At 42.7% G+C, this 15,959-nt stretch overlaps 1 protein-coding gene across 4 annotated transcripts in view; it reads left to right on the top strand.

Annotated features, from left to right (window-relative positions):
* tle2b (TLE family member 2, transcriptional corepressor b) overlaps window positions 1–15,325 on the top strand; it is an 85,137-nt gene extending 69,812 nt beyond the window's left edge. For all 4 annotated transcript variants that reach the window (XM_040128209.1, XM_040128208.1, XM_040128211.1 and 1 more), the window contains 10 exons: window positions 2,956–3,123; window positions 3,529–3,688; window positions 4,517–4,686; window positions 5,444–5,520; window positions 6,585–6,834; window positions 7,150–7,397; window positions 7,893–8,040; window positions 8,971–9,121; window positions 9,269–9,345; window positions 11,890–15,325. In XM_040128209.1, coding sequence (XP_039984143.1) covers window positions 2,956–3,123; window positions 3,529–3,688; window positions 4,517–4,686; window positions 5,444–5,520; window positions 6,585–6,834; window positions 7,150–7,397; window positions 7,893–8,040; window positions 8,971–9,121; window positions 9,269–9,345; window positions 11,890–11,997 — 1,557 coding nt within the window. In that variant the 3' untranslated portion in view covers window positions 11,998–15,325. The remainder of the gene's footprint in view (window positions 1–2,955; window positions 3,124–3,528; window positions 3,689–4,516; window positions 4,687–5,443; window positions 5,521–6,584; window positions 6,835–7,149; window positions 7,398–7,892; window positions 8,041–8,970; window positions 9,122–9,268; window positions 9,346–11,889) is intronic.
* The last annotated feature ends 634 nt before the right edge of the window (window positions 15,326–15,959 follow it).

The raw sequence follows: 15,959 nt of genomic DNA on the forward strand, positions 1-15,959 counted from the left end.
TCTGTGTGTGTGTGTGTGTGTATGTGTGTGTGTGTATGTGTGTGTGTGTGTGTGTGTGTGTGTGTGTGTGTGTGTGTGTGTGTGTGTGTGTGTGTGTTAGTGTGTGTGTGTGTGTGTGTGTGTGTGTGTGTGTGTGTGTGTGTTTTAGAGAGAATGTACGTGTATGTGTTTGAACGCACATGCAAGCTTGTTTGTGTGTATGTGCTTTTCTATTTGGGGATGAGTGTGTGTACATGCCATGTAACTGGATTTATTGATTAGATGGTCATTTGTTGTTTTTTTTTGACCCATGTAGTTAGAGGCTAAATTTTAGTTATTTGACAGCCGCGGATAAGGAAAATGTGTCCCGATACAATTCACGTGGCTGTGTTTTAGAGAAAGCCACAAGTCCACATGAGTACCTGAGGAGTAAGCATGGTGTTACTGTACTAGAATACTTAATAGACTTAACATCATAACTTGATAATTGATTATTTATTTGTTTTATGTTAATTAGTTAGCAGGCAGTGACTATAATTTTAGTTCATACATTCGAAAAGTTACACTCCAGCAGGGCTGAAATTAACAATTATTTACATTATTGATTAATCTATCAATTATTTTTCAGATTAAGAGATTAAGCCTTTGTTCAATGAAATATCGGAAAATAGATGTGTTGGAAAAAACATCCACAACCCAACGATAATACTTTTTATATATTTTTACATCAAAGACAAAGCAGCACATTTTTCACATTTGAGAAGCTGGAACTCTGGCATTTTGCTTGAAAAAAATCTAATGAATAATCAATTATCAAAATAGTTGCAGATTAGCCTAATTTTCTCACAGTCAACAAATGAAGTAATCGAGTAATTATTTCAGCTCTGCTCTCATACACACACACGACATTGTATTTTAGTTTTTGTGTAGCTTGCTTGTTTTTATATCATTCCCCTGCAGTAACCTTGGTTTGTGTTTGTGTGTGCGCACATGTGTGTGGTTTGTGTGGATCTGTGAGATGTGAAACGAGTCAGCAGGTATGTAGCTAGTTCAGCTTTCTGCAGCAGTTTCCTTGTAAATAGGAAGAGCTGCTATGTAAGCTCATTATCAGCCACCACTGTTTGTGTTCTCTTCTTCGGAACTGTGTCTTTCCAAACACACATACACATTCACAAATACTTGGTCCACACCTATCTCTTCTCATCTCCCTCATCTGTGTGTATTTTTGTTCTCTTTCCAACCTCTCAAAACCTCTGTTCTTCCATCTCTCTGCTGTTTTGTTTCCCTTCACCCCTTCTTTCCCACTTCTCTCACCCCACTCCACCTCTCCCTTTTCTCCTCCCTTCCCTCATTAGATAAATGCAGTCTGCTTCTTTTAATAGATGCAAAGCCATTTGTGCCCTTGGAATATTTTAGTTCTTTAAATACTTCACGTAGTATACCAAAATATGTTTTATCTGAGCCCTCTGTATTTTGATATTGCACACAAAAGCAGAACCGGTCTCTTGTGTGATTTGGAAACTGGTACAAAAGCAGAAAGGAAAAAAAAAAAAAAAAAAGACAAATGTGGGTAATGGCAGAAAAAGGGGAGGGATGTTCTCTGGTGAATGGTGTTTGTGTGTGTGTGTGCGCGCATGTGTATCTGTTTGTTTCAAAGAGAATGTGCGTGCATGTGTTTGAAAATACATGCAAGCCTATACGTGTGTATGTGTCTGCATTTCTATTTGCGTGTGAGTGTGTACATTCCATTTATCTGGGAATGTGTGTGTGGTTGAGTGGATGGTCCTGTGTGTGTGTGTGTGTGTGTGTGTGTGTGTGTGTGTGTGTGTGTGTGTGTGTGTGTGTGTGTGTGTGTGTGTGTGTATAAGCACTAAAATGTCTGTGCTGATCGTTGTGACCCAGTGAGAAGTGCTTACACCAGCACTCTGTTCTGGGGGAGGCAGCGCTGGCTCAACACTGGAAGCTGTGGCTCCAGTGATGAAAGCAGTTGTAACAGCATCATTATCTGCAGGTCCATACACTACTGTACCAGCAACAGTGACAATCTACTGTTTCATGTAATATTGCCTGAACTCTGAGTGCTTTTACAAATCACGAAACAGACTGTGTCACTAAAGGTTATGCTGTATCCATTAAGTAAGAATCTTAAGCATTTTCCTATAAGTAAGTGTATTTTGAAAGTCTGTACCCAACTGCTATTAATTAACAAACTCTGTCTAGCTCTTGAAAGCTTTTACACGTGCTGGCATACAGGAAGAGATGTGTCTGTGTTTCTCACAGGAGCAACAGCAGTTTTTTTTTCTGAAATAGAAGATAGACGATTTACAAAAGAAAAAAAAGACAGAAAACAGCCCTGTGTTAAAAAAAAAAATGCAGCTACATTGGTCTGTGTGTGGTGCTTCAGAACTGTTGAGGCAATTAAATACAATCCAGGACGTTTATTTGGAGTAATAGAGAAGTAAAACACTTTGCCAAAACCTTGCATGCTGTAATATTATCAGGAAGGATCTTACAACTCCTTAAAGTTATCACAGCAACAATCATTTAATCTTTTGTTGTATCGATCGCAAGGCAAACAGTAGTAATATTGTGTTCAAATCACAAAGTAATCTACCAGAAATGTATGGTTGCCTGCATTTGATTTGCCAGTGCAGTGCATGTGTGTAGGAAGTGCAGTGCAAAAACACCATGGTCAACATCAGTTTAGCATCAAAAATATCACTACAATAAAATATTTGCAGAATGTAGCTTTATGGACAAAGATCACTTTGTTAAAGACAAAAAAATCATAGTGGTAAAAAGCTGTAAAATGTACTTGGACCTGACCTGAGGCACCTTGAGGGCCAAGACTCCACTTGAGCGACAAAATAGTTGAAGCACTATGTGCCCTTCAGAGGCTGAAAAGATAGAAATTACGACTATTTTCCTCTCTGGGTAGAACTTTTAATAATTTTTTAATTTGTCTCTGTCGTTCAGGAGCCTAACTCTCCTGCGGGCAGCCCTCCTCACTCCCCCCACGGGAACGGATTAGACCGGGCTCCCACCCTGAGGAAAGAACTCCCAGGCTCCTCGAGCACAGGAGAGGCCCCCTCCACCCCAAACCCCCGTAGCCCCACCCCAGGCAAGTCCAAGGACCCTGCACAGGTAAGACAGACAGATAGCAACGTAGGGATCTTCTGTACTCTGCTGACTGGGAAGGTCTTCCTGCTTTTCCTTTATGCTAACATATTATTTATATTTTAACATGTTTAATATGAGTGAAGATTTTTAGCCTTTTTTCTTTATAAAATGCTATTCTACTTTGTGCCCTTAGGTTGTCTATAGTAACCCCATTCCTGTTACATATCATGCCATCCTTTACGGTGTTCAACTGGGAATAATAACATTTAAATTTTTAAAGATAGCTAGACATTTTTTTCTCTTTTCATTGAGACTGGTTAAATGTGGCTTCCTGGGACTCTGGAGGTTAGTATAGTGAGGGAAGGCTTGACCGCCATTACCAATTCGCCACGTTATTTTTGTCATATTTCCTACTTAATGTCTCTACAGATGGATAAGTCCCAGTCTCCGTTGTCTAAGTCTGGCACCCCATCCCCATCCCACCGTGAGGCTCTTACCCCTGGAGCACCAGGAGCCCCAGGAGCTCCTGGTCCTAGCACCTCCTGCCTTCGTCTGGTCAGCAAAGCACCGACCAGTGCAGACCCTCTTGGTGAGACAGTTTACACAAGCTAGATGAAATTTTAAAACTAAAACATGGTATTGATATTTTAACTGGTGATATCGGAGCTTTCTAATAACTGGCAGTCACTACATGAATGTAGTATGTAGATTTCTAACTTTCTATATTTGTAGGCAGTTACTCAGAATGTTATTTGGATAAAGTATTTATCTAAAAAGGTAGTGAGATTTCTCATCACTCAGTAAAGAGAGGAGTCACATAACTCATCACTTGAAATGTACTTTCTAATTTAGCATCCAGACCAGAGGACATGCAACTTTAAAGTACACCTGACTAGCCACACACAATAGCTCCTTCAATTAGACTGTAGAATTAACTTTGATGGGATTTGCACCCAATTGACCTCTGCCCCTCATACGATATATCCTCTTGACCCTCAGTTTTTCCATTTTCTCATTTGTTTACTGCGACATTACTGTGGCCTAATCATGCAATGATATGTCAATGTTGTTGTGCCTAAATCTGTTGGTTTGATTGGAGCAAAGTTAAACAAAAAATTGTACCTAAATAACTGACATTTCGAATAATCGAAACCATAAGAAAAAAGTGAGTGCCCCCTAACTCTTAACATTGTGCTCTTGAGCCAGTCTCTTAACCATTATCTACTCTGCTATCTGCTGAAGACCATTGTTGCACTTGACATCTCCCCGGTCTGACACTTTGTCCGTGTATAAACAAATAAAGTTAAATAAAAGAAGAAGTTATCCAATCTTCTTCGTTTGTGTTTGTTTGCTATGTATTGTTCCCCCTCTTTCTTTCCATCCTTCAATCCCTCCTTCCTCTTTCAACCATCCCCAGCTCTCCGCAGTCCCATGTCTGTGCCCCCCGGTTCATACCCGGCTCATTTTGGCGTGGTGTCCCACGCAGGACTGAATGGGGAGCTGGCCAGCCCAGGAGGTTTTGGTGGGGCTCTAACTCTCTCCCCACAAATCAGCGCAGCGGCTAGCGCCTACTCCCGAAGCCCCATGGTGAGTAAAATGCCAAATGATTCCTCTCTGTCAAGGTTTGACTTATAGCTTAGTATCCGGTCTAACCTTCTGACTGCCATAGCACGGCCTCAGAACTAAATGAATCTGTTCTGTGTTATCAGGTAGTGTTGTGTGTTCATTATGGACTCCCAAGTTATCATGTTTACATTCTGTTAATCACTTTGATAAAGAGCGAAGGTCATAGAGAGAGGTTTTGAAATAGAAATGGTTAATCTGGATCACAAAATTCTAACCTGTATAGCACTACTGAAAAAAGCTTATCCTTCCCTCAGTGTGCTCCATATTCATCTTTGGTATCAATATATTTCAGCATCAGAATCATGTACCTAAACGCAAAGTAGCCCAAGCAGTCCAATCACAGTTTTTACGTTCTCCTGTGGCCCACATAGCTCCAACATGTAGTTCGCGTCAGCTGTGGTGGGACCGTTAATGTAGCTACAGTGTGCAGCCTTGGCACGTAGCTCCCTCAAGACTTCCGCATAACTCAGCCTTAAGGGAGGATGTTCACTGCAGTGACCTGTTCACCACCCTGTCATCAGTCTGGGGAAAAGCAGTATGGTCACAACATCACATATTAGTGTCCACGCAGTCGCACACTTCAGCACAGTTTTCAGACTACAGACTTTTCTTATATTCCGGTCACGACGCTGTTTGTAATTCTGCTTTTGATGAAAATTACTTTCAGTTAGTCCTTGTCAAGCTTCTAATTGTTTGTCCACTCTTTTATTCCCACCAGGTGGCTTATGACTCGCGGTCTCACCTGAGAGCGCCAGGGCTGCCCTCCTCTCTGCCTGGCTCCTCTGGTGGAAAGCCGTGAGTTTTTACCTCTATAACATATCCACAGATAAAGTTCTACTCCAGCATGCATGCAACATGAATGGACATTCACTATGGGGTAAAATCTCATTGCCTGAAATCACTATTAAATTAACTATTAATCTATCAATGCATACATTTTCTCACTGTCCATATTCAATTCTGAAACGGTAGATGCATCTTTAAAGAGTCTTTTACTACTATTAGTGTGTATATACTTAGCGTGGCAGTTAAATAGTTAGTTTTCTTTTCTGTTAATAGTGATTAAAAAAAAAAAAGAAATATGTGAAAGTTGAGCAAATAATCACGTCAGGCTAAGAAAATATTTAGATACAGATGATTCAACATACTTTTGTCAGAACTACCTCAATGATAATCCAGAAATATTTGGATTGGATAAGAATCCAAATGAGCGCTTTCCATTTTGATATACCCAGGACTTTTCGTTGTTCCACATTAACTCTGTATAACATCTGAAAGCCCTGAATACTGGAGATACTGAGGAATTTCAAATGTCCAGAGTATGTAGTCCAACACACTTCCACATATTCTCTGGCCTTTGCTGACTGAAGAATAGTGTTGTTTTTGTCATTTGTTGCAGAGAGGCAATTCATTCTTGCAGTGCTAATTTGAAATCATAAAAAAGCCTTGGCCTCCAACCGCAAAAGTATTGATCAGCCATTAGTAATGCCACACTGAATCTGCCCTGTAATACAATCTGCCATTATGCATTCCCGCCCACAGCTACAGTGGGCCAAGTAATTGCCAGAATTCAGGCAAATGTTACTGGACTTTCAAGGCCATTATGGTTTAATCAGACTTCACAACTTGCACAGTTGATGTGTGTGGTTGTTTCTGCGTTATTTGTATTTACCTGTGGGTCTTCTTCTTGCACTCACACATTTATTGATTGATTGATTTCTTGTCCTACCTGTCATTAGCTCATTTCTCTAGTCCTTCAATGTCCTTCTCAGTACCTGCTACTCCAGATTCAATTTACTTTTAGCTTTAGTTCGGAAGTATGATTTATTTTTGTTCCCTTGCATGTCTCTTCTCTGCAGCGCCTACTCGTTCCACGTGAGCGCAGACGGCCAGATGCAGCCGGTGCCCTTTCCCCCGGACGCCCTGCTGGGCCCGGGGATTCCTCGCCACGCCCGTCAGATCCACACCCTAAACCACGGAGAGGTGGTGTGCGCCGTCACCATCAGCACCTCGACGCGCCACGTCTACACCGGAGGAAAGGGCTGCGTCAAGGTGTGGGACATCAGCCAGCCAGGCAGCAAGAGCCCCATGGCCCAGCTGGACTGTCTGGTGAGACATGAGGCAGGAGGGAAAGCAGACACACATATAAGTGTTAAAAACAGAGATGGGAACACTGATGGACATTCACATATCAGGCAAACAAACGTGTATGTACAGTATACTCACTGAACTGATTTGGTTTTATTGACAGTGTCATCTTTCCTCCTCAATTTTGATAACCGGCATCATCAAAATGTCCACATTAATTTCCTGACTGTCCCCGATTATATTACCATCTTTCACATGAGGCCTTATACAACGCTTTTTCCTTAATGTACTTACAACAGCTATAATCTAACTGGCTTTCTTATCTTGTCCCATCAGAACAGGGACAACTACATCCGTTCCTGTAAAATCCTCCCTGATGGGCGAACCTTGATTGTCGGCGGGGAGGCCAGCACACTGTCAATCTGGGATTTGGCCACACCCACTCCCCGCATCAAGGCAGAGCTGACATCGTCTGCTCCCGCCTGCTACGCTCTGGCCATCTCCCCTGACAACAAGGTCTGCTTCTCCTGCTGCAGCGATGGCAACATCGTCGTCTGGGACCTTCACAACCAGACGCTGGTCAGGTAAGAGAGGAGTGGGCGGAGAGGACAGCGGAAGGAGAAGAAGAACATAAAAATTTATTGTCTTACCTACACAAATAGATTGTTGCCAGGAGAGAACACAGAGGGGGGAGGGAGAAAGGATTCAAGAGGAGAGAAAAAGAGAGGAAAGGTGATAAAATATGGAAGAGGAGGGGGAAATTGTTGCAGTCTGGGGCCTCTTCAACTAACCCCATGGTCAGGTGGGGGGGGTAGCCATAGGGGATAGGGGTGGGATAAAAAACCCAATTTTTGACCAGGTAGGGCTAAAAGAAAGAAAGAGAAGGGGAGGGAAGAGAATCAGATGTGGGTGGGGTGAGGGCAATAGGGGCCACAGAGAGGGAAGGATTAAAATACATTTGGTCTGACACCTCCAAGAGAAAAGAGGCGAAGAAACACACGGGAAGCAGTCTGTATAGTGAGTGTGTATGCAGGTGTGTGTCTTTATCTCTGAATCTGCTGTGTATCTCCTGCCTGCAGGCAGTTTCAGGGCCACACAGACGGAGCGAGCTGCATTGACATTTCCAACGACGGCACCAAACTGTGGACGGGAGGACTGGACAACACAGTCCGCTGCTGGGACCTCCGAGAGGGACGCCAGCTCCAGCAACATGACTTCACCTCGCAGGTACATACCGCCGCGCACACACTCTCGGATACACACACATCTACCACTTGCATCACTCGCTCATATACACATGTAGGCGTGAATTTAGTGTGCAGGGACACAAGCGTAGTTTTTTTCTTTACAGGTACATGCAGGCACAGTACATTACAGTGTCGTGGATGCACAACACATCCACACAAATCTGCTACAGGTTTCGCCTCATGAGTAAACTTAACTTCATGTACAGACACGAACACGCCCACCATGATGTCACCATGCAGGTGCTGACACCAGTACACACCAGCAGAAACACATACAAACACCAGTATAATTTCACTGTATAGATTTATAGACACACACGCACACACACACAGTTTCTCTCATTCACTCTTCACTGTCACGACAGAGTCATAGCGTTGACCACTGTTGTCAGATGAGTTTCGACCCACCATGTAATGACTTTTTCTCTCGTTTGCGGTCTCTCTCCATCTACTACTTTCCCTCTCTCTCTTGCTGTTCTCTCTCATTCTTTTCCAATGTTTCTCGGTTATTAATTCACTTTATATTTACCTCTGTTATGTCATCCCACTCTTTCCTTACTCCTTTTTTTTAAATTTTCACCATCGTTCCTCTTTTCTATTCTCATTCATTATCAAAACCTTTTTACTTGAGATCCTACATTTCTTGTTTCCTACTTAATTCCTTCATCTGTCCTCCCTTCTTCTGTTCATTGTTCTCTTTCTTTCATCAACCTTATCTTCTTTCCTCCCTCATCCCCCATTTCCTCACATCCTCTTTCATTCCAACTTTGTTTTCATCTCTGCACTCTCGCCCCTTTATTTTCTTTTCACCCGTCCTACCACTGCTCTGGGTTTTTTTCCTCTCATTTCACTTTCTAACTTCTTCTTTCAACATCTTTGATTCCTTTCTTCTTTCCCTCTCCGTCTCCAGATCTTCTCTCTGGGCTACTGTCCGACAGGCGAGTGGCTGGCTGTGGGAATGGAGAGCAGTAACGTGGAAGTCCTGCATGTCTCCAAACCTGACAAGTACCAGCTGCACCTCCATGAGAGCTGCGTTCTCTCCCTCAAGTTTGCCTACTGCGGTGTGAAAACACACACACACACACACACACACACACACACACACACGCGCGCTACTATTGACACTATTGGCAGTATATTGTGCCTGCTTCACCTTTTTTTTCCTCTCTGTAACCTGTAGTACCGTGTGTGTGTCTGTGTTATTTCAGGCAAGTGGTTCGTGAGCACAGGTAAAGACAATCTGTTGAATGCATGGAGGACACCATATGGAGCTAGTATTTTCCAGGTGAGAGACAAGTGCAATGCTCTGAGGATGTTTATGGTGTGTGTGTGTGTGTGTGTGTGTGTGTGTGTGTGTGTGTGTGTGTGTGTGTGTGTGTGTGTGTGTGTGTGTGTGTGTGTGTGTGTGTGTGTGTGTGTGTGTGTGTGTGCGCGTTTGATTTGGGCAGAGACATCTGTTTGTTAGTGTGGCTAGCACTATTGAAGTGATCTTCAACAGTGCACACACACACACACACATACACAAACACACAAACACACACACACACACAGCACAGAAAAAAATTAATCATGTTCAATTGCTCCATTTGAGCCAACATGAATATGCAGGGGATGCAGTATTTTTAGCTGAGCCACTTTACCTGGGTGTGAATGAAACTAGTGAGAGGAGATGTAGGTACGTTTAAGCTGAGTGTTTTGTATGTGTGCGTGTGTGAGGCAGTGTGGCTGTCATATTTCTGTAGGCTACAGTGGGCAGCAGGGTCAACGGCTTCTTTCTGTCCCTCTGGACCAAATGGAGAATGCTGGCTATCGGCTTTGTTATCCAAATGCCAAACGTTTCTCCTGCCAAACAGCTCCCTCTTGTCACCGTGTTATACAGAGCTGTTCTCTTTCCTCTTCCTCTTTTCTGGTTAATCACTGTCCTTTCCAGTTTCTCTCTCCTTGCCTCTCTCTAACTTCCTGCTCCTCTCTTGCTCCATCTATGCTCATTTTTTCTCTTTCTCTCTCTTGTGGTCTCTGTGTTTATTGCTGTCCTTCCTGCCTCTTTCTGCCTACTCATTTTTATCTTTCTATACTAATCTGTCTGTACCTCTACCCTCACTCTTTTCTTTGTCCATGACTTTACATTTTCCCCTGTCCTCTCTATCCAACCTTTCATATTATGTAGTCTTTTTTTTTCTTCAACTACTCTTTCATTTTTTTCTTCTTTTGTTCACTTTTTCCCCTAGCCTGGTAGGGGGGGAGAAAGGGTGATATGCAACAGACTAGTTCCATATCTTTCTTACCTTCTCTCTATTTCTTTGTCCTTTTTATCAAATAAGCTTTATGGGCATGGATGTTAATGTTACATTATTGCTGAAGCCAAATTACATATTACTGAGTAGGATACAGTGTGTTTTCATTAGAAGAAAAAAATTAAATAGTCACAAGAGGACACATGTCCTAAACGGTACAACTACTAAAGAAATACTGCATATGGATGCAAAGAAGAGAAGAGAAGCTCCGTCTGGAAAGCTTGCAGATGACAAAACTGGTTTTGCCTTCGTCTGCTTGTTTCAGGCAACAGCTAGGCTGTGTTCACTAATTCTGTACCTCATCAAGATTTTCCTCACCTTTTTGTTGGCTACAGTTGTCAAATGGGGTGTCTGACAAATTTATGCCAAATAGGTTGGTTGGGTGAGATTTTTTTGTGGTAATTTTATGCTGTCTTGATTGTTTGGTTTAATCAAAACATATCAGACTTTGTCCCTGGTGTTTTCACACTCCACCAACCTTTATCAAGACGGAGACAGGCATTCAATGTCTGACATTAAGATATACTGGAAAAGAAGAAGTGAAGATCTAGAAAACTGAATCAAATGAAAAAATTGTTTTTTTCAGAAAGCAGATTGTAAAAAAAATATCATAGTCACCCAAAAAAGAAATCACATCATAAACACTAATGCTAGAGGGTGTTAAGCCTCTGAGTTTCGGGACAAGTTTTCCTCACCGTGTCTATGTTTTATCTCTTAGTCCCTCTCCATCTCTGTCTCTAAAGCTTTACTTTCCTCTCTTCCATACTCATCCTTTGGCTTGTCATTGCAGCCCTCCCTCCAGAACGCCCCCAACTCCCCCTTACCTACTTTCTTGGTATAGTATGAGGGATCCTGTGTGAAATGGCCCCTCACCAGTGGCTTGATGATTGACAGCCCTGCTGTGCCTCTAGCACAGAGGGAGGGAGGGGAGGGGAGACGAGGGGAGAGGAATTTAGAGAGGAGGCAGAGGAGTCGACATGAGAGGGGGACAGTGAATGCGAAAACCTAAAAGGAAGAGAGAGAGTCTGGGAAGAAAGGAAGGAAGATAAATGATGATGGAGCAGTGAGAGGGAGGAGGAGGGGTGGGAGTAGAGGGCGCTTTAGATCATCTAAAGCCAGGTGCCCAGGTCCGGCTTTCAGACACAGGAAAAAAGGAAGGATTGTGCATTTTGCCAGTTCATGCAGACCATCAGACTTGTGCAGCTAGTGATACTCAAACCTGCAGTTAAGGAGACTGCATCTCTCTGGAGAAAAAGAGAGAGAGGAAAAAAGAGAACAAGAGCAGTGTATCTCACATTGAAGCAGATGAATGAGTCAGCATCTTGGAGCTGTGGCGTTGTCTGTTTGGAAATAATTGCCAACTGTTTTGAAATGCAAATATGTTTTGTATGATTGAGTATTAAGTGATGATTCATATATTTTCTAAAATCTCTCTCTTTGTGATTGTTTCTCTCCATCTGTCTCCATCCATCTATCATCACATATCTGTCTCTCTCTCTCCTGGGTTTGTGCCCATGTCTCTTGCCCGCTCCCAGTCCAAGGAGTCCTCGTCTGTGCTGAGCTGTGACGTTTCCCCGGACGACAAGTACATAGTGACGGGCTCCGGGGACAAGAAGGCCACGGTGTATGAGGTGGTGTACTGAGGGCCGGAACGAGATGGCAAGGGACAGGAAGGAGACTTTGGGGTGGTTTTTGGGGGATGGAAGTGGCGTGCCCAGTTGCCCTGCCAGCTGCTCCCAATCCTCATTACATCTGCAGCAGTGGCACCTCCATCTAAGTCCTCTTGAGTCCTCCTGACCCTCACCCCTAATACATCACCCCCTCTCCCCCTTTTTGCTGTGATATAAGCTACTGTGGAAGCTCCCAAATGCCCCTTCCCCTCCTCCGCCTTCCAATTTTATCCCAAGGATGAGGCATGATAGCACAGAGAGAGAGAGAGGCAGAAAAGAAACAGTAAGATAAGAAGGACAAAGGAAAAGGGCGGTGGAGCATAAAGATAAAGTCAAGAGGAGAAAGAGGGGAAAGACGAGAAGGAAAAGAAATGAAAGGGAGGAAGAGGAGGAGGAGGAGAAGGAGGAGGAGGAGGAGGGAGGCAGGGTAATTAGGGCTGTTTCCTGATTAAGAGCTCAGTGGAAGGGAGGCCCTCAGAGGAGGCGCTGAGCAGCACTGTGGGAGCGCCAGCCAGGAGCACTGATACCACACAATCGATTCATTAGCCAGACAGTGGAAGCCTTAATGAGGCTGACGCCGCAGCTCGCTCTCCCCAGCGAGAGGTGTCAGGAGCTGGGGAACGATGACGCCCTGAGATGGAGGGGGCCGCTTCAGATATCCACATACACTGACATGAAACATAGACCTGCTCTCCCTCTGTCTCTCTCACACACACACACACACACACACACACACACACACACACACACACACACACACACACACACACACACACACAAGGTGCAAGAATACACACAAACACTTGCATAGACCCCCTTGAGGTAATCGCAGGAAGAGAGAAACACACAACACACGGAGCACCCAATTAAACATTCATCGCCACGCGCCCCATCTCACTGCTTAATATCTATTTTATTTTGGTCTGACAAAGGCAGCATCTAATGAGCAGCGGAGTCAATGGGATCCTCCCAGGGCCCAGAGACACAAACAGAGAACATCAGCTGGGCTGTTCCTCCTAATGCCTCTGGATTGTTCTCCTGACACCGGGCGCTGCACTCACTCTCATTAAAGGCACTGTCAGCTAGATGAAGTAGCAGCACGGCTACTTCACTGTACGGCAGACAAGAGGGCAAATTAACACCATTCGATTACGCTATCATCAGCAGCCAAGTGAGCAGCGACTAATCCGATTCTTTTCAAATTTTATGCAACTGGTTGCTGTTTTCATTTACCAGATGAGATTACATGTTTATCGGAGTCATTATCTCCATCTCTGCCTGCCTGCTGATGTGCTAGTGTTCAAAGTGCTCTGGCTAAATCTTGTTTGATAAGCTATTGATTGCTATTAATTGAGATGCTAAACAACTTAACGGAAAAGTTCAACATTTTGTGAATTACGCTTAATTGCTTTCTTGTGGAGATTTAGATGAGAGGATTGATACCACTCTCATATATGCTAAGCATGAAGCCACCGCCAGCAGCCTGCTAATTCAGTCCGGCATAAGGACTGGGAAGCAGCTAGCCTGTTGCTAACTGAATGTAACAGATTCCACCTACCAGGACCTCTAAGGTCACCAATTGACATGTCGTACACCGTATCTGGTTTGTTTAATTCATACAAATGCCAAAGTGTAAAAAAATAATAAATCACCGACTATTTTTTGGTCAGGACCAGTTGCCTGGCAACCACAGGAGACTTGACAAAGTTACTGGTCCTACCCAAGAAACATTCCAACACATAAAGTCCGTAAAACTGTGATTTGCCATTTTTACAATTCACTTTTTGAGGCGAGGTATAACATGTTAACCAGTGAGCTTTAGAGGTGCTGGTAGGCGTTTTTTTTTTTTTTTTTTAACTTTCAGACAGAGCCAGAATAGCTGTTTCGAATCTGCGTGCTAAGCATGAAGTTAGCTAGCTGCTGGCTAGCTTCATGCTTAGCATACAGATATGAGAGTGGTATCAGTCTTCTCATTTTACTAACTCTTGGCAATCAGCCAATAAAGCCGAAAAGCCTATTTACCAAAATGTCAAACTTTTTCTTTATATTTGAATCTTACTTTTCAGTCCTCCTTGTATGATACTCCAAACTGGCAGGCAAACTGTATATCGGAGCTCTCCGCTTCTGTAGAACATGCGTTACCAGTGTGTAGACTTAAAAAGGCACATTTCAAGCTTTTCTTTTAAGACTCATTTATTTCATTCTTTTTTATGAATAGTGATTGCTCGTCTTATGTAATGATATGTTTATGTATTGGGGTTGCCTATGACTGCGTTTCGGGTACGGGGGAAGCAAACAGAAAGGGATGCACTCACATAAGACGACATACAAAGAATTTTTTCTTACCTTTTTTTTTTCTTTAATCAGTGTATTTTTATCCTTGGTGATGGTGACAGGCAGAGGGCATACAACATCAGCAAACCCATGTGAAGAAAAAAAAAGACCATCTATTTCGTGAGAAAGGTTCCTTTGTCTACTGTTTGTTGTTTTTGTTTTATTCCCCTTTCTCAAAAGTGGTAGTAAAAGTACTTTAGTCTGTTTTCAGTCCTTTTTGAGTAATTATACTACATTTTTGTTGAGTCTGTGGTCAGTGTACACCAGGCATTGGCTGCGACAGGACAATAAAGATTTAGCCATCAAAGAGGTCCCAATTTTTACTGCATGCTTGTTGCACTAAAACTACTCTTCCGTGAAAGAATGAGATAAATCAGATTTTTTTCCGTAGGCACAGTGAATGGTCTCACAGCCACAGTTTTACAGAAGGATGAATCTTACATTACAGTATGCAATTTAGTTCAGCTGTAAAAAGTTTTAGCGAGATGTGTTCATGTTTCTCGCTGCAGCACTAATGCAGGATAGAATAATTATGAGGGACTTCTACAATGGCTACTGTACCAGCGAGGAGTCAGATCATCTGTACAGTTTAATGCCTTTGCCTGCCTCTTTCCCCTTCTGCCTGTCAGCCACAGTCAGACCTAAACGATGATCTCATACACAAGCTTGTATACTACTCAGAATGATGCTGTATAATGGCTATGCATTTGGTGGTATAGCGTGAATATTTGGGACGTTGTATTTGATACTCTTCTTTAACTGTCAGTAACGTCCCTTCCCTGCCTGTGCTTTCTCTGTTCCAACAGTATAAAACCTTTTTATTTTATTTCCATTTTACAAGCTCATGTTTAGTTTCTCTTTTAAAAAGCCAAGGAACTTTTTTTTAATGCACTGTGTCTTCCCTCCTGATGCATTTCCCATGTGCTGTACATGAAATACTATGTGTGAAAAATAAACCAAACTTGTGTTCATCCTTTCAGGTGTCTCCTGCGTCAATCTTTTTAGCCTTGCTAATGGAATGGCTCTAGGAATGGTGACTATTGGATGGATTGCCATAAAATCAGGTATAAATATTCTAGTTCCCCATCTGGCACCATCATTGTCAAATGGACAATATTTGGATTTCTGATCAAATACCTGCAAACCTAATGACATTCTCATTAGCTATAGCCATATTTGTTTTTAGACTTTATTAGCAAATATGAGCACACTTAACTAAGATGGTGAACTTGGTAAATATACCTCCTAGCCATCAGCGTGCTGGCATTTTCAGTGTTAACGCTGATGTTAGTATTTAGCTCAAAGCCACACGGAGCTGCTAGCATGGCTGTAATACCCTACTCCCGTTTCCTGATATTTAGATGCTAAAGAAAAAAACCAAATAACCAAAGAGGAATGCTTTATTCTCTCAACACCAAGAACCATTTTTGTCCAGTTTTAACTCACAGCCTTTCATCAACAGTTCTTCATTCACTCAGGAGGAAATACTTTATGGACAGTCTGAAAACTGTAAAACCTTTGTTATTTGCAAAACACTACATTTACAACAACTCAGTTTGATTTTAACCAGTATTAATTGATATTTTTGACACGCTGATCAC

Source organism: Xiphias gladius, chromosome 6 (genome assembly GCF_016859285.1).
Source record: "Xiphias gladius isolate SHS-SW01 ecotype Sanya breed wild chromosome 6, ASM1685928v1, whole genome shotgun sequence".
Taxonomy (NCBI): Eukaryota; Metazoa; Chordata; class Actinopteri; order Istiophoriformes; family Xiphiidae; genus Xiphias; species Xiphias gladius.